General features: G+C 34.2%; 1 protein-coding gene across 1 annotated transcript in view; it reads left to right on the top strand.

The window, feature by feature from the left end:
* Positions 1-24,882, top strand: part of LOC126839627 (transcription factor glial cells missing 2-like) — a 38,757-nt gene that overhangs the window by 5,610 nt on the left and 8,265 nt on the right. Inside the window, exon 3 of the mRNA XM_050575022.1 lies at positions 19,126-19,375. Coding sequence (XP_050430979.1) covers positions 19,126-19,375 — 250 coding nt within the window. The remainder of the gene's footprint in view (positions 1-19,125; positions 19,376-24,882) is intronic.

The following is a 24,882-nucleotide window of genomic DNA, read 5'->3' as shown; positions in this document are numbered from 1 at the left end:
AGCTATATTAAAAAATATATTGTATTATTTTAAAGGTGAGCAGTTTCAATCACTGGGAAGAATGGGCTGATGGCCATTGTCGCCTGGTGTACCCGTCGAATTGTGAGGAGGCCAAGAGACACGCTTCTGGATGGGCAATGAGGAATACAAACAACCATAATGTGCACATCTTGAAGAAATCTTGTCTAGGTGTCCTCCTGTGTTCTAGAAGGTGCGTACTACCAAATGGCGATACAGTCCACCTAAGACCAGCCATATGCGACAAGGCCAGGAAAAAGCAACAAGGTATGTTTCATACATTTAAAAACAATAAACATTTTAACTCATAATATTACAAAAATATACACTAATAAAACATTCTATGAAAGAATATATAACAGTCAAATGCTTAGCTATATTAAAAAATATATTGTATTATTTTAAAGGTGAGCAGTTTCAATCACTGGGAAGAATGGGCTGATGGCCATTGTCGCCTGGTGTACCCGTCGAATTGTGAGGAGGCCAAGATACACGCTTCTGGATGGGCAATGAGGAATACAAACAACCATAATGTGCACATCTTGAAGAAATCTTGTCTAGGTGTCCTCCTGTGTTCTAGAAGGTGCGTACTACCAAATGGCGATACAGTCCACCTAAGACCAGCCATATGCGACAAGGCCAGGAAAAAGCAACAAGGTATGTTTCATACATTTAAAAACAATAAACATTTTAACTCATAATATTACAAAAATATACATTAATAAAACATTCTATGAAAGAATATATAACAGTCAAATGCTTAGCTATATTAAAAAATATATTGTATTATTTTAAAGGTGAGCAGTTTCAATCAATGGGAAGAATGGGCTGATGGCCATTGTCACCTGGTGTACCCGTCGAATTGTGAGGAGGCCAAGAGACACGCTTCTGGATGGGCAATGAGGAATACAAACAACCATAATGTGCACATCTTGAAGAAATCTTGTCTAGGTGTCCTCCTGTGTTCTAGAAGGTGCGTACTACCAAATGGCGATACAGTCCACCTAAGACCAGCCATATGCGACAAGGCCAGGAAAAAGCAACAAGGTATGTTTCATACATTTAAAAACAATAAACATTTTAACTCATAATATTACAAAAATATACACTAATAAAACATTCTATGAAAGAATATATAACAGTCAAATGCTTAGCTATATTAAAAAATATATTGTATTATTTTAAAGGTGAGCAGTTTCAATCACTGGGAAGAATGGGCTGATGGCCATTGTCGCCTGGTGTACCCGTCGAATTGTGAGGAGGCCAAGAGACACGCTTCTGGATGGGCAATGAGGAATACAAACAACCATAATGTGCACATCTTGAAGAAATCTTGTCTAGGTGTCCTCCTGTGTTCTAGAAGGTGCGTACTACCAAATGGCGATACAGTCCACCTAAGACCAGCCATATGCGACAAGGCCAGGAAAAAGCAACAAGGTATGTTTCATACATTTAAAAACAATAAACATTTTAACTCATAATATTACAAAAATATACATTAATAAAACATTCTATGAAAGAATATATAACAGTCAAATGCTTAGCTATATTAAAAAATATATTGTATTATTTTAAAGGTGAGCAGTTTCAATCACTGGGAAGAATGGGCTGATGGCCATTGTCGCCTGGTGTACCCGTCGAATTGTGAGGAGGCCAAGAGACACGCTTCTGGATGGGCAATGAGGAATACAAACAACCATAATGTGCACATCTTGAAGAAATCTTGTCTAGGTGTCCTCCTGTGTTCTAGAAGGTGCGTACTACCAAATGGCGATACAGTCCACCTAAGACCAGCCATATGCGACAAGGCCAGGAAAAAGCAACAAGGTATGTTTCATACATTTAAAAACAATAAACATTTTAACTCATAATATTACAAAAATATACATTAATAAAACATTCTATGAAAGAATATATAACAGTCAAATGCTTAGCTATATTAAAAAATATATTGTATTATTTTAAAGGTGAGCAGTTTCAATCACTGGGAAGAATGGGCTGATGGCCATTGTCGCCTGGTGTACCCGTCGAATTGTGAGGAGGCCAAGAGACACGCTTCTGGATGGGCAATGAGGAATACAAACAACCATAATGTGCACATCTTGAAGAAATCTTGTCTAGGTGTCCTCCTGTGTTCTAGAAGGTGCGTACTACCAAATGGCGATACAGTCCACCTAAGACCAGCCATATGCGACAAGGCCAGGAAAAAGCAACAAGGTATGTTTCATACATTTAAAAACAATAAACATTTTAACTCATAATATTACAAAAATATACATTAATAAAACATTCTATGAAAGAATATATAACAGTCAAATGCTTAGCTATATTAAAAAATATATTGTATTATTTTAAAGGTGAGCAGTTTCAATCACTGGGAAGAATGGGCTGATGGCCATTGTCGCCTGGTGTACCCGTCGAATTGTGAGGAGGCCAAGAGACACGCTTCTGGATGGGCAATGAGGAATACAAACAACCATAATGTGCACATCTTGAAGAAATCTTGTCTAGGTGTCCTCCTGTGTTCTAGAAGGTGCGTACTACCAAATGGCGATACAGTCCACCTAAGACCAGCCATATGCGACAAGGCCAGGAAAAAGCAACAAGGTATGTTTCATACATTTAAAAACAATAAACATTTTAACTCATAATATTACAAAAATATACATTAATAAAACATTCTATGAAAGAATATATAACAGTCAAATGCTTAGCTATATTAAAAAATATATTGTATTATTTTAAAGGTGAGCAGTTTCAATCACTGGGAAGAATGGGCTGATGGCCATTGTCGCCTGGTGTACCCGTCGAATTGTGAGGAGGCCAAGAGACACGCTTCTGGATGGGCAATGAGGAATACAAACAACCATAATGTGCACATCTTGAAGAAATCTTGTCTAGGTGTCCTCCTGTGTTCTAGAAGGTGCGTACTACCAAATGGCGATACAGTCCACCTAAGACCAGCCATATGCGACAAGGCCAGGAAAAAGCAACAAGGTATGTTTCATACATTTAAAAACAATAAACATTTTAACTCATAATATTACAAAAATATACATTAATAAAACATTCTATGAAAGAATATATAACAGTCAAATGCTTAGCTATATTAAAAAATATATTGTATTATTTTAAAGGTGAGCAGTTTCAATCACTGGGAAGAATGGGCTGATGGCCATTGTCGCCTGGTGTACCCGTCGAATTGTGAGGAGGCCAAGAGACACGCTTCTGGATGGGCAATGAGGAATACAAACAACCATAATGTGCACATCTTGAAGAAATCTTGTCTAGGTGTCCTCCTGTGTTCTAGAAGGTGCGTACTACCAAATGGCGATACAGTCCACCTAAGACCAGCCATATGCGACAAGGCCAGGAAAAAGCAACAAGGTATGTTTCATACATTTAAAAACAATAAACATTTTAACTCATAATATTACAAAAATATACATTAATAAAACATTCTATGAAAGAATATATAACAGTCAAATGCTTAGCTATATTAAAAAATATATTGTATTATTTTAAAGGTGAGCAGTTTCAATCACTGGGAAGAATGGGCTGATGGCCATTGTCGCCTGGTGTACCCGTCGAATTGTGAGGAGGCCAAGAGACACGCTTCTGGATGGGCAATGAGGAATACAAACAACCATAATGTGCACATCTTGAAGAAATCTTGTCTAGGTGTCCTCCTGTGTTCTAGAAGGTGCGTACTACCAAATGGCGATACAGTCCACCTAAGACCAGCCATATGCGACAAGGCCAGGAAAAAGCAACAAGGTATGTTTCATACATTTAAAAACAATAAACATTTTAACTCATAATATTACAAAAATATACATTAATAAAACATTCTATGAAAGAATATATAACAGTCAAATGCTTAGCTATATTAAAAAATATATTGTATTATTTTAAAGGTGAGCAGTTTCAATCACTGGGAAGAATGGGCTGATGGCCATTGTCGCCTGGTGTACCCGTCGAATTGTGAGGAGGCCAAGAGACACGCTTCTGGATGGGCAATGAGGAATACAAACAACCATAATGTGCACATCTTGAAGAAATCTTGTCTAGGTGTCCTCCTGTGTTCTAGAAGGTGCGTACTACCAAATGGCGATACAGTCCACCTAAGACCAGCCATATGCGACAAGGCCAGGAAAAAGCAACAAGGTATGTTTCATACATTTAAAAACAATAAACATTTTAACTCATAATATTACAAAAATATACATTAATAAAACATTCTATGAAAGAATATATAACAGTCAAATGCTTAGCTATATTAAAAAATATATTGTATTATTTTAAAGGTGAGCAGTTTCAATCACTGGGAAGAATGGGCTGATGGCCATTGTCGCCTGGTGTACCCGTCGAATTGTGAGGAGGCCAAGAGACACGCTTCTGGATGGGCAATGAGGAATACAAACAACCATAATGTGCACATCTTGAAGAAATCTTGTCTAGGTGTCCTCCTGTGTTCTAGAAGGTGCGTACTACCAAATGGCGATACAGTCCACCTAAGACCAGCCATATGCGACAAGGCCAGGAAAAAGCAACAAGGTATGTTTCATACATTTAAAAACAATAAACATTTTAACTCATAATATTACAAAAATATACATTAATAAAACATTCTATGAAAGAATATATAACAGTCAAATGCTTAGCTATATTAAAAAATATATTGTATTATTTTAAAGGTGAGCAGTTTCAATCACTGGGAAGAATGGGCTGATGGCCATTGTCGCCTGGTGTACCCGTCGAATTGTGAGGAGGCCAAGAGACACGCTTCTGGATGGGCAATGAGGAATACAAACAACCATAATGTGCACATCTTGAAGAAATCTTGTCTAGGTGTCCTCCTGTGTTCTAGAAGGTGCGTACTACCAAATGGCGATACAGTCCACCTAAGACCAGCCATATGCGACAAGGCCAGGAAAAAGCAACAAGGTATGTTTCATACATTTAAAAACAATAAACATTTTAACTCATAATATTATTGTGAACTGGAAAACATATTAAAACAATTAATCTAAACAGGTTAGCTCAGACAACAAAGATTTTTTATTATTTTAAAAACAATATAAAAATATTTCTTATACAAGTGCTCTTACATTAAAAATAAACCACACCAATAGACTCGTCCGATTTCCGCCAATTTTTTTTTTTGAATAATCATATTTCATAACGCTGCTTAATTCGGATTAATTAGGGTTTTTATACTGCCTGTAACTTTTAAGTATTGAGTATATATTCAATGTATACAAAATATACTCAATGCTGTAAGCTATTCGGTTCATTATCTATTTTTTGTCACAATAAAAATCTACTGTTATTATTATTGTACACGCTCGTTTTAACTTCTTATTGTATTGTGAACAACAATAATTTATTATTACCTATAAAATACAGTATACATTATTATATATTATTAGGTAATGTACCTACTTATTATAGAAACCAATAAACGATTGTTACTGTCAATTAATTTAATTGGAAACCAAAAAGTTAAACTTTTTATCTTAGTCAATTTTTTACCAAGAAAAAAAAATCGTTAACATTAATTAATTTATTTATAATGATAAAAGTAGAGCTTTAGGAAAAATTTTAAAATATAAGGATACATGTTTAGTATGTTAAAACTTACTAAAAGAAAATCTTAGCAAATTTGTATGATAATTTTTTAGGTATAATTATTTTTCTCAGTTCAGGCAAAATCATTTGGCTGATAGCATATTTTTACAAAAATATATTATTATCTTTTATGCTATCTTAAGACATACATCATCCGTTTTTTCCAATAAAACTAATAATTTTTGAAATGTTTTCTACTATCCTTAACACATTTATACAATCTGCATTTTAATGCAACAAATGCAATAATTAAAAGTTTTTGAATTGAGAAGATTACCCAGCGGCATGAATTCTTAACTTAAATTTGTTTCGTATTTGTTATTTATAAGATTCGGTTTATGCGAGATGACGACTGAGGTTAGAGGGTTTTGATGGTGGATATTTTTTGTTTGTATTTTTTATATTTAGCTTAATATTTAAACTATATACATATGTAATTAATAAGAAATTCTATCCACAATTATAACGCTTATACACGGATATAAATTAAATATAATCGCGACAGTACCGACTTTTACAATTTTTCTTTTTTTAATCAAAATAAATAATATAAAGTAAAAAACTATATTAACGGAAATAAAGGAACTGGAAATTGCGTGTAGGTATAAAACAAAATATACATTAATAAAACATTCTATGAAAGAATATATAACAGTCAAATGTTTAGCTATATTAAAAAATATATTGTATTATTTTAAAGGTGAGCAGATTCAATCACTGGGAAGAATGGGCTGATGGCCATTGTCGCCTGGTGTACCCGTCGAATTGTGAGGAGGCCAAGAGACACGCTTCTGGATGGGCAATGAGGAATACAAACAACCATAATGTGCACATCTTGAAGAAATCTTGTCTAGGTGTCCTCCTGTGTTCTAGAAGGTGCGTACTACCAAATGGCGATACAGTCCACCTAAGACCAGCCATATGCGACAAGGCCAGGAAAAAGCAACAAGGTATGTTTCATACATTTAAAAACAATAAACATTTTAACTCATAATATTACAAAAATATACATTAATAAAACATTCTATGAAAGAATATATAACAGTCAAATGCTTAGCTATATTAAAAAATATATTGTATTATTTTAAAGGTGAGCAGTTTCAATCACTGGGAAGAATGGGCTGATGGCCATTGTCGCCTGGTGTACCCGTCGAATTGTGAGGAGGCCAAGAGACACGCTTCTGGATGGGCAATGAGGAATACAAACAACCATAATGTGCACATCTTGAAGAAATCTTGTCTAGGTGTCCTCCTGTGTTCTAGAAGGTGCGTACTACCAAATGGCGATACAGTCCACCTAAGACCAGCCATATGCGACAAGGCCAGGAAAAAGCAACAAGGTATGTTTCATACATTTAAAAACAATAAACATTTTAACTCATAATATTACAAAAACATACATTAATAAAACATTCTATGAAAGAATATATAACAGTCAAATGCTTAGCTATATTAAAAAATATATTGTATTATTTTAAAGGTGAGCAGTTTCAATCACTGGGAAGAATGGGCTGATGGCCATTGTCGCCTGGTGTACCCGTCGAATTGTGAGGAGGCCAAGAGACACGCTTCTGGATGGGCAATGAGGAATACAAACAACCATAATGTGCACATCTTGAAGAAATCTTGTCTAGGTGTCCTCCTGTGTTCTAGAAGGTGCGTACTACCAAATGGCGATACAGTCCACCTAAGACCAGCCATATGCGACAAGGCCAGGAAAAAGCAACAAGGTATGTTTCATACATTTAAAAACAATAAACATTTTAACTCATAATATTACAGTAAACTGGCAAACATTAATAAAACAATTCATCTGAAACAGTTAGCTCAGACAGACAAAGATGCTTAGCTATTATTTTTAAAAACAATATAAAGATATTATTTATACAAGTGCTCGTAGCAGTTAACAATAAACCACACCAATGGACTCGTCCGATTTCCGCCAAATGTTTTGTTGAATAATCATATGTCATAACGCTGCTTATTCGGATTAATTAGGGTTTTTATACTGCCTGTAACTTTTAAGTATTGAGTATATATTCAATGTATACAATATATACTCAATGCTGTAAGCTATTCGGTTCATTATCTATTTTTGTCACATAAAAATCTACTGTTATTATTATTGTACACGCTCGTTTTAACTTCTTATTGTATTGTGAACAACATATCTATTATTACCTATAAAATACAGTATACATATTATATATTATTAGGTAATGTACCTACTTATTATAGAAACCAATAAACGATTGTTACTGTCAATTAATTTAATTGGAAACCAAAAAGTTAAACTTTTTATCTTAGTCAATTTTTACCAAGAAAAAAAATCGTTAACATTTATTAATTTATTTATAATGATAAAAGTAGAGCTTTAGGAAAAGTTTTTAAATATAAGGATACATGTTTAGTATGTTAAAACTTACTAAAAGAAAATCTTAGCAAATTTGTATGATAATTTTTAGGTATAATTATTTTTCTCAGTTCAGGCAAAAAATTGGCTGATAGCTATTGTCACAAAAATATATGTTATCTTATATGCTATCTTACGACATACATCGTCCGTTGTCCAATAAAACTAACAATTTTTGAAATGTTTCTACTATCCTTAACACATTTATACAATCTGCATTTTTTTAATGCAACAAATGCAATAATAAAAGTTCTTGAATTGAGAAGATTACCCAGCGGCATAAATTCTTAACTTAAATTTGTTTCGTATTTGTTATTTATATGATTCAGGTTTATGGGAGATGACGACTGAGGTTAGAGGGTTTTGATGGTGGATATTTTTTGTTTGTATTTTTTATATTTAGCTTAATATTTAAACTATATACATATGTAATTAATAAGAAATTCTATCCACAATTATAACGCTTATACACGGATATAACTTAAATATAATCGCGACAGTACCGACTTTTACAATTTTTCTTTTTTTAATCAAAATAAATAATATAAAGTAAAAAACTATATTAATGGAAATAAAGAAACTGGAAATTGCGTGTAGGTATAAAACAAAATATACATTAATAAAACATTCTATGAAAGAATATATAACAGTCAAATGCTTAGCTATATTAAAAAATATATTGTATTATTTTAAAGGTGAGCAGTTTCAATCACTGGGAAGAATGGGCTGATGGCCATTGTCGCCTGGTGTACCCGTCGAATTGTGAGGAGGCCAAGAGACACGCTTCTGGATGGGCAATGAGGAATACAAACAACCATAATGTGCACATCTTGAAGAAATCTTGTCTAGGTGTCCTCCTGTGTTCTAGAAGGTGCGTACTACCAAATGGCGATACAGTCCACCTAAGACCAGCCATATGCGACAAGGCCAGGAAAAAGCAACAAGGTATGTTTCATACATTTAAAAACAATAAACATTTTAACTCATAATATTTTGTGAACTGGAAAACATATTAAAACAATTAATCTAAACAGGTTAGCTCAGACAACAAAGATTTTTATATTATTTTTAAAAACAATGTAAAAATATTTCTTATACAAGTGCTCTTACATTAAAAATAAACCACACCAATAGACTCGTCCGATTTCCGCCAATTTTTTTTTTGAATAATCATATTTCATAACGCTGCTTAGATTCGGATTAATTAGGGTTTTTATACTGCCTGTAACTTTTAAGTATTGAGTATATATTCAATGTATACAACATATACTCAATGCTGTAAGCTATTCGGTTCATTATCTATTTTTTGTCACATAAAAATCTACTGTTATTATTATTGTACACGCTCGTTTTAACTTCTTATTGTATTGTGAACAACAATAATTTATTATTACCTATAAAATACAGTATACATTATTATATATTATTAGGTAATGTACCTACTTATTATAGAAACCAATAAACGATTGTTACTGTCAATTAATTTAATTGGAAACCAAAAAGTTAAACTTTTTATCTTAGTCAATTTTTTACCAAGAAAAAAAAATCGTTAACATTAATTAATTTATTTATAATGATAAAAGTAGAGCTTTAGGAAAAATTTTAAAATATAAGGATACATGTTTAGTATGTTAAAACTTACTAAAAGAAAATCTTAGCAAATTTGTATGATAATTTTTTAGGTATAATTATTTTTCTCAGTTCAGGCAAAATCATTTGGCTGATAGCATATTTTTACAAAAATATATTATTATCTTTTATGCTATCTTAAGACATACATCATCCGTTTTCCAATAAAACTAATAATTTTTGAAATGTTTTCTACTATCCTTAACACATTTATACAATCTGCATTTTAATGCAACAAATGCAATAATTAAAAGTTTTTGAATTGAGAAGATTACCCAGCGGCATGAATTCTTAACTTAAATTTGTTTCGTATTTGTTATTTATAAGATTCGGTTTATGCGAGATGACGACTGAGGTTAGAGGGTTTTGATGGTGGATATTTTTTGTTTGTATTTTTTATATTTAGCTTAATATTTAAACTATATACATATGTAATTAATAAGAAATTCTATCCACAATTATAACGCTTATACACGGATATAAATTAAATATAATCGCGACAGTACCGACTTTTACAATTTTTCTTTTTTTAATCAAAATAAATAATATAAAGTAAAAAACTATATTAACGGAAATAAAGGAACTGGAAATTGCGTGTAGGTATAAAACAAAATATACATTAATAAAACATTCTATGAAAGAATATATAACAGTCAAATGCTTAGCTATATTAAAAAATATATTGTATTATTTTAAAGGTGAGCAGTTTCAATCACTGGGAAGAATGGGCTGATGGCCATTGTCGCCTGGTGTACCCGTCGAATTGTGAGGAGGCCAAGAGACACGCTTCTGGATGGGCAATGAGGAATACAAACAACCATAATGTGCACATCTTGAAGAAATCTTGTCTAGGTGTCCTCCTGTGTTCTAGAAGGTGCGTACTACCAAATGGCGATACAGTCCACCTAAGACCAGCCATATGCGACAAGGCCAGGAAAAAGCAACAAGGTATGTTTCATACATTTAAAAACAATAAACATTTTAACTCATAATATTACAAAAATATACATTAATAAAACATTCTATGAAAGAATATATAACAGTCAAATGCTTAGCTATATTAAAAAATATATTGTATTATTTTAAAGGTGAGCAGTTTCAATCACTGGGAAGAATGGGCTGATGGCCATTGTCGCCTGGTGTACCCGTCGAATTGTGAGGAGGCCAAGAGACACGCTTCTGGATGGGCAATGAGGAATACAAACAACCATAATGTGCACATCTTGAAGAAATCTTGTCTAGGTGTCCTCCTGTGTTCTAGAAGGTGCGTACTACCAAATGGCGATACAGTCCACCTAAGACCAGCCATATGCGACAAGGCCAGGAAAAAGCAACAAGGTATGTTTCATACATTTAAAAACAATAAACATTTTAACTCATAATATTACAAAAATATACATTAATAAAACATTCTATGAAAGAATATATAACAGTCAAATGCTTAGCTATATTAAAAAATATATTGTATTATTTTAAAGGTGAGCAGTTTCAATCACTGGGAAGAATGGGCTGATGGCCATTGTCGCCTGGTGTACCCGTCGAATTGTGAGGAGGCCAAGAGACACGCTTCTGGATGGGCAATGAGGAATACAAACAACCATAATGTGCACATCTTGAAGAAATCTTGTCTAGGTGTCCTCCTGTGTTCTAGAAGGTGCGTACTACCAAATGGCGATACAGTCCACCTAAGACCAGCCATATGCGACAAGGCCAGGAAAAAGCAACAAGGTATGTTTCATACATTTAAAAACAATAAACATTTTAACTCATAATATTACAAAAATATACATTAATAAAACATTCTATGAAAGAATATATAACAGTCAAATGCTTAGCTATATTAAAAAATATATTGTATTATTTTAAAGGTGAGCAGTTTCAATCACTGGGAAGAATGGGCTGATGGCCATTGTCGCCTGGTGTACCCGTCGAATTGTGAGGAGGCCAAGAGACACGCTTCTGGATGGGCAATGAGGAATACAAACAACCATAATGTGCACATCTTGAAGAAATCTTGTCTAGGTGTCCTCCTGTGTTCTAGAAGGTGCGTACTACCAAATGGCGATACAGTCCACCTAAGACCAGCCATATGCGACAAGGCCAGGAAAAAGCAACAAGGTATGTTTCATACATTTAAAAACAATAAACATTTTAACTCATAATATTATTGTCAACTGGCAAACATATTAAAACAATTAATCTAAACAGGTTAGCTCAGACAACAAAGATTTTTATATTATTTTTAAAAACAATATAAAATATTTCTTATACAAGTGCTCTTACATTAAAATAAACCACACCAATGGACTCGTCCGATTTCGCCAAATGGTTTTTTGAATAGTCATATTTCATAACGCTGCTTAATTCGGATGAATTAGGGCTTTTATACTGCCTGTAACTTGTCAGTATTGAGTATATATTCAATGTATACAATATATACTCAATGCTGTAAGCTATTCGGTTCATTATCTAGTTTTTGTCACATAAAAATCTACTGTTATTATTATTGTACACGCTCGTTTTAACTTCTTATTGTATTGTGAACACAATACTTTAGTATTACCTATAAGATACAGTATACATATTCTATATTATTAGGTCATGTACCTACTTATTATAGCAACCAATAAACGATTGTTACTGTCAATTAATTTAATTGGAAACCAAAAAGTTAAACATTTTATCTTAGTCAATATTTTACCAAGAAAAAAACATCGTTAACATTATTAATTTATTTATAATGATAAAAGTAGAGCTTTAGGAAAAGTTTAAATATAAGGATACATGTCAAGTATGCTTAGACTTACTAAAAGAAAATCTTAGCAAATTTGTATGATAATTTTAAAGGTATAAGCAGTTTTCTCAGTTCACTGGCAAGATATGTGGCTGATGGCCTATTGTTACGCCAATAGAGTAGTATCTTTATGCTATCGTACGACATACATCGTCCGGAGGCCAATAGAACTACGCATTCTGGAAATGGTTTCTACTATCCGGAACACATTTATACAATCTGCATTTTTTTAATGCAACACATGCAATGAAGTAAAAGTTTTTGAATCTGAGAAGATGTCCTCCAGCGTGCATAGAAGGTGCGTAACTTACCAAATGGTTTCGTATACAGTCCACCTATAGACTCAGCATATGCGACATGACGCCTGAGGTTAGAGGGTTTTGATGGTGGATATTTTTTGTTTGTATTTTTTATATTTAGCTTAATATTTAAACTATATTCATATGTAATTAATAAGAAATTCTATCCACAATTATAACGCTTATACACGGATATAACTTAAATATAATCGCGACAGTACCGACTTTTACAATTTTTCTTTTTTTAATCAAAATAAATAATATAAAGTAAAAAACTATATTAATGGAAATAAAGAAACTGGAAATTGCGTGTAGGTATAAAACAAAATATACATTAATAAAACATTCTATGAAAGAATATATAACAGTCAAATGCTTAGCTATATTAAAAAATATATTGTATTATTTTAAAGGTGAGCAGTTTCAATCACTGGGAAGAATGGGCTGATGGCCATTGTCGCCTGGTGTACCCGTCGAATTGTGAGGAGGCCAAGAGACACGCTTCTGGATGGGCAATGAGGAATACAAACAACCATAATGTGCACATCTTGAAGAAATCTTGTCTAGGTGTCCTCCTGTGTTCTAGAAGGTGCGTACTACCAAATGGCGATACAGTCCACCTAAGACCAGCCATATGCGACAAGGCCAGGAAAAAGCAACAAGGTATGTTTCATACATTTAAAAACAATAAACATTTTAACTCATAATATTACAAAAATATACATTAATAAAACATTCTATGAAAGAATATATAACAGTCAAATGCTTAGCTACATTAAAAAATATATTGTATTATTTTAAAGGTGAGCAGTTTCAATCACTGGGAAGAATGGGCTGATGGCCATTGTCGCCTGGTGTACCCGTCGAATTGTGAGGAGGCCAAGAGACACGCTTCTGGATGGGCAATGAGGAATACAAACAACCATAATGTGCACATCTTGAAGAAATCTTGTCTAGGTGTCCTCCTGTGTTCTAGAAGGTGCGTACTACCAAATGGCGATACAGTCCACCTAAGACCAGCCATATGCGACAAGGCCAGGAAAAAGCAACAAGGTATGTTTCATACATTTAAAAACAATAAACATTTTAACTCATAATATTACAAAAATATACATTAATAAAACATTCTATGAAAGAATATATAACAGTCAAATGCTTAGCTATATTAAAAAATATATTGTATTATTTTAAAGGTGAGCAGTTTCAATCACTGGGAAGAATGGGCTGATGGCCATTGTCGCCTGGTGTACCCGTCGAATTGTGAGGAGCCCAAGAGACACGCTTCTGGATGGCCAATGAGGAATACAAACAACCATAATGTGCACATCTTGAAGAAATCTTGTCTAGGTGTCCTCCTGTGTTCTAGAAGGTGCGTACTACCAAATGGCGATACAGTCCACCTAAGACCAGCCATATGCGACAAGGCCAGGAAAAAGCAACAAGGTATGTTTCATACATTTAAAAACAATAAACATTTTAACTCATAATATTACAAAAATATACATTAATAAAACATTCTATGAAAGAATATATAACAGTCAAATGCTTAGCTATATTAAAAAATATATTGTATTATTTTAAAGGTGAGCAGTTTCAATCACTGGGAAGAATGGGCTGATGGCCATTGTCGCCTGGTGTACCCGTCGAATTGTGAGGAGGCCAAGAGACACGCTTCTGGATGGGCAATGAGGAATACAAACAACCATAATGTGCACATCTTGAAGAAATCTTGTCTAGGTGTCCTCCTGTGTTCTAGAAGGTGCGTACTACCAAATGGCGATACAGTCCACCTAAGACCAGCCATATGCGACAAGGCCAGGAAAAAGCAACAAGGTATGTTTCATACATTTAAAAACAATAAACATTTTAACTCATAATATTACAAAAATATACATTAATAAAACATTCTATGAAAGAATATATAACAGTCAAATGCTTAGCTATATTAAAAAATATATTGTATTATTTTAAAGGTGAGCAGTTTCAATCACTGGGAAGAATGGGCTGATGGCCATTGTCGCCTGGTGTACCCGTCGAATTGTGAGGAGGCCAAGAGACACGCTTCTGGATGGGCAATGAGGAATACAAACAACCATAATGTGCACATCTTGAAGAAATCTTGTCTAGGTGTCCTCCTGTGTTCTAGAAGGTGCGTACTACCAAATGGCGATACAGTCCACCTAAGACCAGCCATATGCGACAAGGCCAGGAAAAAGCAACAAGGTATGTTTCATACATTTAAAAACAATAAACATTTTAACTCATAATATTACAAAAATATACATTAATAAAACATTCTATGAAAGAATATATAACAGTCAAATGCTTAGCTATATTAAAAAATATATTGTATTATTTTAAAGGTGAGCAGTTTCAATCACTGGGAAGAATGGGCTGATGGCCATTGTCGCCTGGTGTACCCGTCGAATTGTGAGGAGGCCAAGAGACACGCTTCTGGATGGGCAATGAGGAATACAAACAACCATAATGTGCACATCTTGAAGAAATCTTGTCTAGGTGTCCTCCTGTGTTCTAGAAGGTGCGTACTACCAAATGGCGATACAGTCCACCTAAGACCAGCCATATGCGACAAGGCCAGGAAAAAGCAACAAGGTATGTTTCATACATTTAAAAACAATAAACATTTTAACTCATAATATTACAAAAATATACATTAATAAAACATTCTATGAAAGAATATATAACAGTCAAATGCTTAGCTATATTAAAAAATATATTGTATTATTTTAAAGGTGAGCAGTTTCAATCACTGGGAAGAATGGGCTGATGGCCATTGTCGCCTGGTGTACCCGTCGAATTGTGAGGAGGCCAAGAGACACGCTTCTGGATGGGCAATGAGGAATACAAACAACCATAATGTGCACATCTTGAAGAAATCTTGTCTAGGTGTCCTCCTGTGTTCTAGAAGGTGCGTACTACCAAATGGCGATACAGTCCACCTAAGACCAGCCATATGCGACAAGGCCAGGAAAAAGCAACAAGGTATGTTTCATACATTTAAAAACAATAAACATTTTAACTCATAATATTACAAAAATATACATTAATAAAACATTCTATGAAAGAATATATAACAGTCAAATGCTTAGCTATATTAAAAAATATATTGTATTATTTTAAAGGTGAGCAGTTTCAATCACTGGGAAGAATGGGCTGATGGCCATTGTCGCCTGGTGTACCCGTCGAATTGTGAGGAGGCCAAGAGACACGCTTCTGGATGGGCAATGAGGAATACAAACAACCATAATGTGCACATCTTGAAGAAATCTTGTCTAGGTGTCCTCCTGTGTTCTAGAAGGTGCGTACTACCAAATGGCGATACAGTCCACCTAAGACCAGCCATATGCGACAAGGCCAGGAAAAAGCAACAAGGTATGTTTCATACATTTAAAAACAATAAACATTTTAACTCATAATATTACAAAAATATACATTAATAAAACATTCTATGAAAGAATATATAACAGTCAAATGCTTAGCTATATTAAAAAATATATTGTATTATTTTAAAGGTGAGCAGTTTCAATCACTGGGAAGAATGGGCTGATGGCCATTGTCGCCTGGTGTACCCGTCGAATTGTGAGGAGGCCAAGAGACACGCTTCTGGATGGGCAATGAGGAATACAAACAACCATAATGTGCACATCTTGAAGAAATCTTGTCTAGGTGTCCTCCTGTGTTCTAGAAGGTGCGTACTACCAAATGGCGATACAGTCCACCTAAGACCAGCCATATGCGACAAGGCCAGGAAAAAGCAACAAGGTATGTTTCATACATTTAAAAACAATAAACATTTTAACTCATAATATTACAAAAATATACATTAATAAAACATTCTATGAAAGAATATATAACAGTCAAATGCTTAGCTATATTAAAAAATATATTGTATTATTTTAAAGGTGAGCAGTTTCAATCACTGGGAAGAATGGGCTGATGGCCATTGTCGCCTGGTGTACCCGTCGAATTGTGAGGAGGCCAAGAGACACGCTTCTGGATGGGCAATGAGGAATACAAACAACCATAATGTGCACATCTTGAAGAAATCTTGTCTAGGTGTCCTCCTGTGTTCTAGAAGGTGCGTACTACCAAATGGCGATACAGTCCACCTAAGACCAGCCATATGCGACAAGGCCAGGAAAAAGCAACAAGGTATGTTTCATACATTTAAAAACAATAAACATTTTAACTCATAATATTACAAAAATATACATTAATAAAACATTCTATGAAAGAATATATAACAGTCAAATGCTTAGCTATATTAAAAAATATATTGTATTATTTTAAAGGTGAGCAGTTTCAATCACTGGGAAGAATGGGCTGATGGCCATTGTCGCCTGGTGTACCCGTCGAATTGTGAGGAGGCCAAGAGACACGCTTCTGGATGGGCAATGAGGAATACAAACAACCATAATGTGCACATCTTGAAGAAATCTTGTCTAGGTGTCCTCCTGTGTTCTAGAAGGTGCGTACTACCAAATGGCGATACAGTCCACCTAAGACCAGCCATATGCGACAAGGCCAGGAAAAAGCAACAAGGTATGTTTCATACATTTAAAAACAATAAACATTTTAACTCATAATATTACTGTAAACGAAATACATTAATAAAACAATTCATCTGAAACAGGTATAGCTCAGACAGACAAAGATGTTTAGCTATTATTTTTAAAACAATATAAAGATATTATCTTATACAAGTGCTCTTAGCAGTTAACAATCAACTGGCACACCAATGGGCTCGATGGCCGATTGTCCGCCAATGGTTTTTGAATAATCATATTTCATAACGCTGCGTAATTCGGATGAATTAGGGCCAAGAGACTGCCTGTAACTTCTAAGGATGGAGTCTATATGCAAGGAATACAATACATACTCAATCTGTAATATTCGGTTCACTATCTATTTTTTGTCACAGTAAAAATCTACTGTTCTAGGATTGTACACGCTCGTGTTAACTTCTTATTGAAGGTGCGAACAACCATAATGGCGATACAGTCCACCTATAGACTACAGTCTACATTATGCGACTATTAGGCCAGGTACCTACTTATTATAGCAACCAAGAAACGTATTGTTACTGTCAATTACATTTAATTGGAAACCAAAAGTTAAACATTTTAACTCAGTCAATATTTTACCAAGAAAAAAACATCGTTAACATTAATTAACTTATTTCTAATGATAAAAGTAGAGCTTTAGGAAAAATTTTAACAGATCAGGATACATGCTTAGTATGTTAAAACTACTAAAAAAATCTTAGCAAATTTGTATGATATTTTAAAGGTATAAGCAGTTTTCAATCAGCTCAGGCAAGATATGTGGCTGATGGCATATTGTTACGCCAATAGAGTGTTACCCGTCGCTATCTTAAGACATGCAGCATCCGGTTTCCAAGAGAACTACTAATTCTGGAAATGGGTCTACTATCCGGAACACATTTATACAATCTGCATTTTAATGCAACAATGCAATAATTCAAGTTTTTGAATTGAGAAGCTTGCCCAGCGGCATGAATTCTTAACTTCCATGTGTTTCGTATTGTTATTTAGAAGATGCGGTACTACGCGAGATGACGACTGAGGTTAGAGGGTTTTGATGGTGGATATTTTTTGTTTGTATTTTTTATATTTAGCTTAATATTTAAACTATATACATATGTAATTAATAAGAAATTCTATCCACAATTATAACGCTTATACACGGATATAAATTAAATATAATCGCGACAGTACCGACTTTTACAATTTTTCTTTTTTTAATCAAAATAAATAATATAAAGTAAAAAACTATATTAACGGAAATAAAGGAACTGGAAATTGCGTGTAGGTATAAAACAAAATATACATTAATAAAACATTCTATGAAAGAATATATAACAGTCAAATGCTTAGCTATATTAAAAAATATATTGTATTATTTTAAAGGTGAGCAGTTTCAATCACTGGGAAGAATGGGCTGATGGCCATTGTCGCCTGGTGTACCCGTCGAATTGTGAGGAGGCCAAGAGACACGCTTCTGGATGGGCAATGAGGAATACAAACAACCATAATGTGCACATCTTGAAGAAATCTTGTCTAGGTGTCCTCCTGTGTTCTAGAAGGTGCGTACTACCAAATGGCGATACAGTCCACCTAAGACCAGCCATATGCGACAAGGCCAGGAAAAAGCAACAAGGTATGTTTCATACATTTAAAAACAATAAACATTTTAACTCATAATATTACAAAAATATACATTAATAAAACATTCTATGAAAGAATATATAACAGTCAAATGCTTAGCTACATTAAAAAATATATTGTATTATTTTAAAGGTGAGCAGTTTCAATCACTGGGAAGAATGGGCTGATGGCCATTGTCGCCTGGTGTACCCGTCGAATTGTGAGGAGGCCAAGAGACACGCTTCTGGATGGGCAATGAGGAATACAAACAACCATAATGTGCACATCTTGAAGAAATCTTGTCTAGGTGTCCTCCTGTGTTCTAGAAGGTGCGTACTACCAAATGGCGATACAGTCCACCTAAGACCAGCCATATGCGACAAGGCCAGGAAAAAGCAACAAGGTATGTTTCATACATTTAAAAACAATAAACATTTTAACTCATAATATTACAAAAATATACATTAATAAAACATTCTATGAAAGAATATATAACAGTCAAATGCTTAGCTATATTAAAAAATATATTGTATTATTTTAAAGGTGAGCAGTTTCAATCACTGGGAAGAATGGGCTGATGGCCATTGTCGCCTGGTGTACCCGTCGAATTGTGAGGAGGCCAAGAGACACGCTTCTGGATGGGCAATGAGGAATACAAACAACCATAATGTGCACATCTTGAAGAAATCTTGTCTAGGTGTCCTCCTGTGTTCTAGAAGGTGCGTACTACCAAATGGCGATACAGTCCACCTAAGACCAGCCATATGCGACAAGGCCAGGAAAAAGCAACAAGGTATGTTTCATACATTTAAAAACAATAAACATTTTAACTCATAATATTACAAAAATATACATTAATAAAACATTCTATGAAAGAATATATAACAGTCAAATGCTTAGCTATATTAAAAAATATATTGTATTATTTTAAAGGTGAGCAGTTTCAATCACTGGGAAGAATGGGCTGATGGCCATTGTCGCCTGGTGTACCCGTCGAATTGTGAGGAGGCCAAGAGACACGCTTCTGGATGGGCAATGAGGAATACAAACAACCATAATGTGCACATCTTGAAGAAATCTTGTCTAGGTGTCCTCCTGTGTTCTAGAAGGTGCGTACTACCAAATGGCGATACAGTCCACCTAAGACCAGCCATATGCGACAAGGCCAGGAAAAAGCAACAAGGTATGTTTCATACATTTAAAAACAATAAACATTTTAACTCATAATATTACAAAAACTATACATTAATAAAACATTCTATGAAAGAATATATAACAGTCAAATGCTTAGCTACATTAAAAAATATATTGTATTATTTTAAAGGTGAGCAGTTTCAATCACTGGGAAGAATGGGCTGATGGCCATTGTCGCCTGGTGTACCCGTCGAATTGTGAGGAGGCCAAGAGACACGCTTCTGGATGGGCAATGAGGAATACAAACAACCATAATGTACACATCTTGAAGAAATCTTGTCTAGGTGTCCTCCTGTGTTCTAGAAGGTGCGTACTACCAAATGGCGATACAGTCCACCTAAGACCAGCCATATGCGACAAGGCCAGGAAAAAGCAACAAGGTATGTTTCATACATTTAAAAACAATAAACATTTTAACTCATAATATTACAAAAACATACATTAATAAAACATTCTATGAAAGAATATATAACAGTCAAATGCTTAGCTATATTAAAAAATATATTGTATTATTTTAAAGGTGAGCAGTTTCAATCACTGGGAAGAATGGGCTGATGGCCATTGTCGCCTGGTGTACCCGTCGAATTGTGAGGCAGGCCAAGAGACACGCTTCTGGATGGGCAATGAGGCATACAAACAACCATAATGTGCACATCTTGAAGAAATCTTGTCTAGGTGTCCTCCTGTGTTCTAGAAGGTGCGTACTACCAAATGGCGATACAGTCCACCTAAGACCAGCCATATGCGACAAGGCCAGGAAAAAGCAACAAGGTATGTTTCATACATTTAAAAACAATAAACATTTTAACTCATAATATTACAAAAATATACATTAATAAAACATTCTATGAAAGAATATATAACAGTCAAATGCTTAGCTATATTAAAAAATATATTGTATTATTTTAAAGGTGAGCAGTTTCAATCACTGGGAAGAATGGGCTGATGGCCATTGTCGCCTGGTGTACCCGTCGAATTGTGAGGAGGCCAAGAGACACGCTTCTGGATGGGCAATGAGGAATACAAACAACCATAATGTGCACATCTTGAAGAAATCTTGTCTAGGTGTCCTCCTGTGTTCTAGAAGGTGCGTACTACCAAATGGCGATACAGTCCACCTAAGACCAGCCATATGCGACAAGGCCAGGAAAAAGCAACAAGGTATGTTTCATACATTTAAAAACAATAAACATTTTAACTCATAATATTACAAAAATATACATTAATAAAACATTCTATGAAAGAATATATAACAGTCAAATGCTTAGCTATATTAAAAAATATATTGTATTATTTTAAAGGTGAGCAGTTTCAATCACTGGGAAGAATGGGCTGATGGCCATTGTCGCCTGGTGTACCCGTCGAATTGTGAGGAGGCCAAGAGACACGCTTCTGGATGGGCAATGAGGAATACAAACAACCATAATGTGCACATCTTGAAGAAATCTTGTCTAGGTGTCCTCCTGTGTTCTAGAAGGTGCGTACTACCAAATGGCGATACAGTCCACCTAAGACCAGCCATATGCGACAAGGCCAGGAAAAAGCAACAAGGTATGTTTCATACATTTAAAAACAATAAACATTTTAACTCATAATATGTGACAAAAACATACATTAATAACAACATTCTATGAACAGAATATATCAGACAGTCAAGATGTTTAGCTATATTAAAAAATATATTGTATTATCTTTACAAGGCCTGAGCAGTTTCAATCCACTGGGAAGAATCGGCTGATGCCGCCATTGTCGCCTGTTGTACCCGCTGCGAATTCGGTGAGTAGGCCAAGAGACGACGCTTCTGGATGGGCAATGCAGGAATACAAACAACCATAATGTAGCACGGCATCTTGCCAAGAAATCTCTGTCTAGGTGTCCTCCGTGTGCTTCTAGAAGGTGCGTACTACCAAATGGCGATACAGTCCACCTAAGACCAGCCATATGCGACAAGGCCAGGACCACAAAGCAACCAAGGTATGTCTTCATACATTTAAAAACAAGTAAACATTTTAACTCAGTCAATATTACCGAAAAATCGATACATTAATAAAACATTCTATGAAAGAGAGCTGGATTTAACAGTCAACATGCTTAGCTAGTACTTACTAAGAAAACTATCATTGTATGTATTTTAAAGGTAGAAGCAGTTTCTCAGTTCACTGGCAAGATCATGTGGCTGATGGCATATTTTACAAAAATATATGATTATCTTTTATGCTATCTGTAAGACATACATCATCCGTTTTTCCAGAAAACTAATAGTTTTGAAATGTTTTCTACGAGCCTTAACACAGTTATACAATCTGCATTCTTGATGCAACAAAGGCAATAAGTAAAAGTTTTTGAATTGAGCAGATTACCCAGCGGCATGAATGCTGCACTTAAATTTGTTTCGTATTTGTTATTTATAAGATTCGGTTTATGCGAGATGACGACTGAGGTAGAGGGTTCTGATGGTGGATAGTTTTTGTTTGTATTTTCTATCTTTAGCTTAATATGGAAACGATATACATATGTCCATTCCTAAAGACTCTATCCACAATTATAACGCGTACACACGGCCAGAAATAAAGCTAACGCGACAGTACCGACTTTTACAAATTTTCTTTTTAATCAAAATAAATAATACAAAGTAAACAATATATTAACGGCAATAAAGGAACTGGAAATTGCGTGTAGGCATAAAACAAAATATACATTAATAAAACATTCTATGAAAGAATATATAACAGTCAAATGCTTAGCTATATTAAAAAATATATTGTATTATTTTAAAGGTGAGCAGATTCAATCACTGGGAAGAATGGGCTGATGGCCATTGTCGCCTGGTGTACCCGTCGAATTGTGAGGAGGCCAAGAGACACGCTTCTGGATGGGCAATGAGGAATACAAACAACCATAATGTGCACATCTTGAAGAAATCTTGTCTAGGTGTCCTCCTGTGTTCTAGAAGGTGCGTACTACCAAATGGCGATACAGTCCACCTAAGACCAGCCATATGCGACAAGGCCAGGAAAAAGCAACAAGGTATGTTTCATACATTTAAAAACAATAAACATTTTAACTCATAATATTACAAAAATATACATTAATAAAACATTCTATGAAAGAATATATAACAGTCAAATGCTTAGCTATATTAAAAAATATATTGTATTATTTTAAAGGTGAGCAGTTTCAATCACTGGGAAGAATGGGCTGATGGCCATTGTCGCCTGGTGTACCCGTCGAATTGTGAGGAGGCCAAGAGACACGCTTCTGGATGGCCAATGAGGAATACAAACAACCATAATGTGCACATCTTGAAGAAATCTTGTCTAGGTGTCCTCCTGTGTTCTAGAAGGTGCGTACTACCAAATGGCGATACAGTCCACCTAAGACCAGCCATATGCGACAAGGCCAGGAAAAAGCAACAAGGTATGTTTCATACATTTAAAAACAATAAACATTTTAACTCATAATATTACAAAAATATACATTAATAAAACATTCTATGAAAGAATATATAACAGTCAAATGCTTAGCTATATTAAAAAATATATTGTATTATTTTAAAGGTGAGCAGTTTCAATCACTGGGAAGAATGGGCTGATGGCCATTGTCGCCTGGTGTACCCGTCGAATTGTGAGGAGGCCAAGAGACACGCTTCTGGATGGCCAATGAGGAATACAAACAACCATAATGTGCACATCTTGAAGAAATCTTGTCTAGGTGTCCTCCTGTGTTCTAGAAGGTGCGTACTACCAAATGGCGATACAGTCCACCTAAGACCAGCCATATGCGACAAGGCCAGGAAAAAGCAACAAGGTATGTTTCATACATTTAAAAACAATAAACATTTTAACTCATAATATTATTGTGAACTGGCAAACATATTAAAACAATTAATCTAAACAGGTTAGCTCAGACAACAAAGATTTTTATATTATTTTTAAAAACAATATAAAAATATTTCTTATACAAGTGCTCTTACATTAAAAATAAACCACACCAATGGACTCGTCCGATTTCCGCCAAATTTTTTTTTGAATAATCATATTTCATAACGCTGCTTAATTCGGATTAATTAGGGTTTTTATACTGCCTGTAACTTTTAAGTATTGAGTATATATTCAATGTATACAATATATACTCAATGCTGTAAGCTATTCGGTTCATTATCTATTTTTTGTCACAATAAAATTCTACTGTTATTATTATTGTACACGCTCGTTTTAACTTCTTATTGTATTGTGAACAACAATAATTTATTATTACCTATAAAATACAGTATACATTATTATATATTATTAGGTAATGTACCTACTTATTATAGAAACCAATAAACGATGTGTTACTGTCAATTAATTTAATTGGAAACCAAAAAGTTAAACTTTTTATCTTAGTCAATTTTTTACCAAGAAAAAAAAATCGTTAACATTAATTAATTTATTTATAATGATAAAAGTAGAGCTTTAGGAAAAATTTTAAAATATAAGGATACATGTTTAGTATGTTAAAACTTACTAAAAGAAAATCTTAGCAAATTTGTATGATAATTTTTTAGGTATAATTATTTTTCTCAGTTCAGGCAAAATCATTTGGCTGATAGCATATTTTTACAAAAATATATTATTATCTTTTATGCTATCTTAAGACATACATCATCCGTTTTTCCAATAAAACTAATAATTTTTGAAATGTTTTCTACTATCGTTAACACATTTATACAATCTG

Source organism: Adelges cooleyi, unplaced genomic scaffold (genome assembly GCF_023614345.1).
Source record: "Adelges cooleyi isolate 19-005CV unplaced genomic scaffold, UGA_ACOO_1.1 ACOO_flye_CR_arks_rails_tigmint_CR_PRNA_307, whole genome shotgun sequence".
NCBI lineage: Eukaryota > Metazoa > Arthropoda > Insecta > Hemiptera > Adelgidae > Adelges > Adelges cooleyi.
The sequence above is the reverse complement of the archived record's forward strand: the minus strand, read 5'-3'. Positions and strand labels throughout refer to the sequence as shown.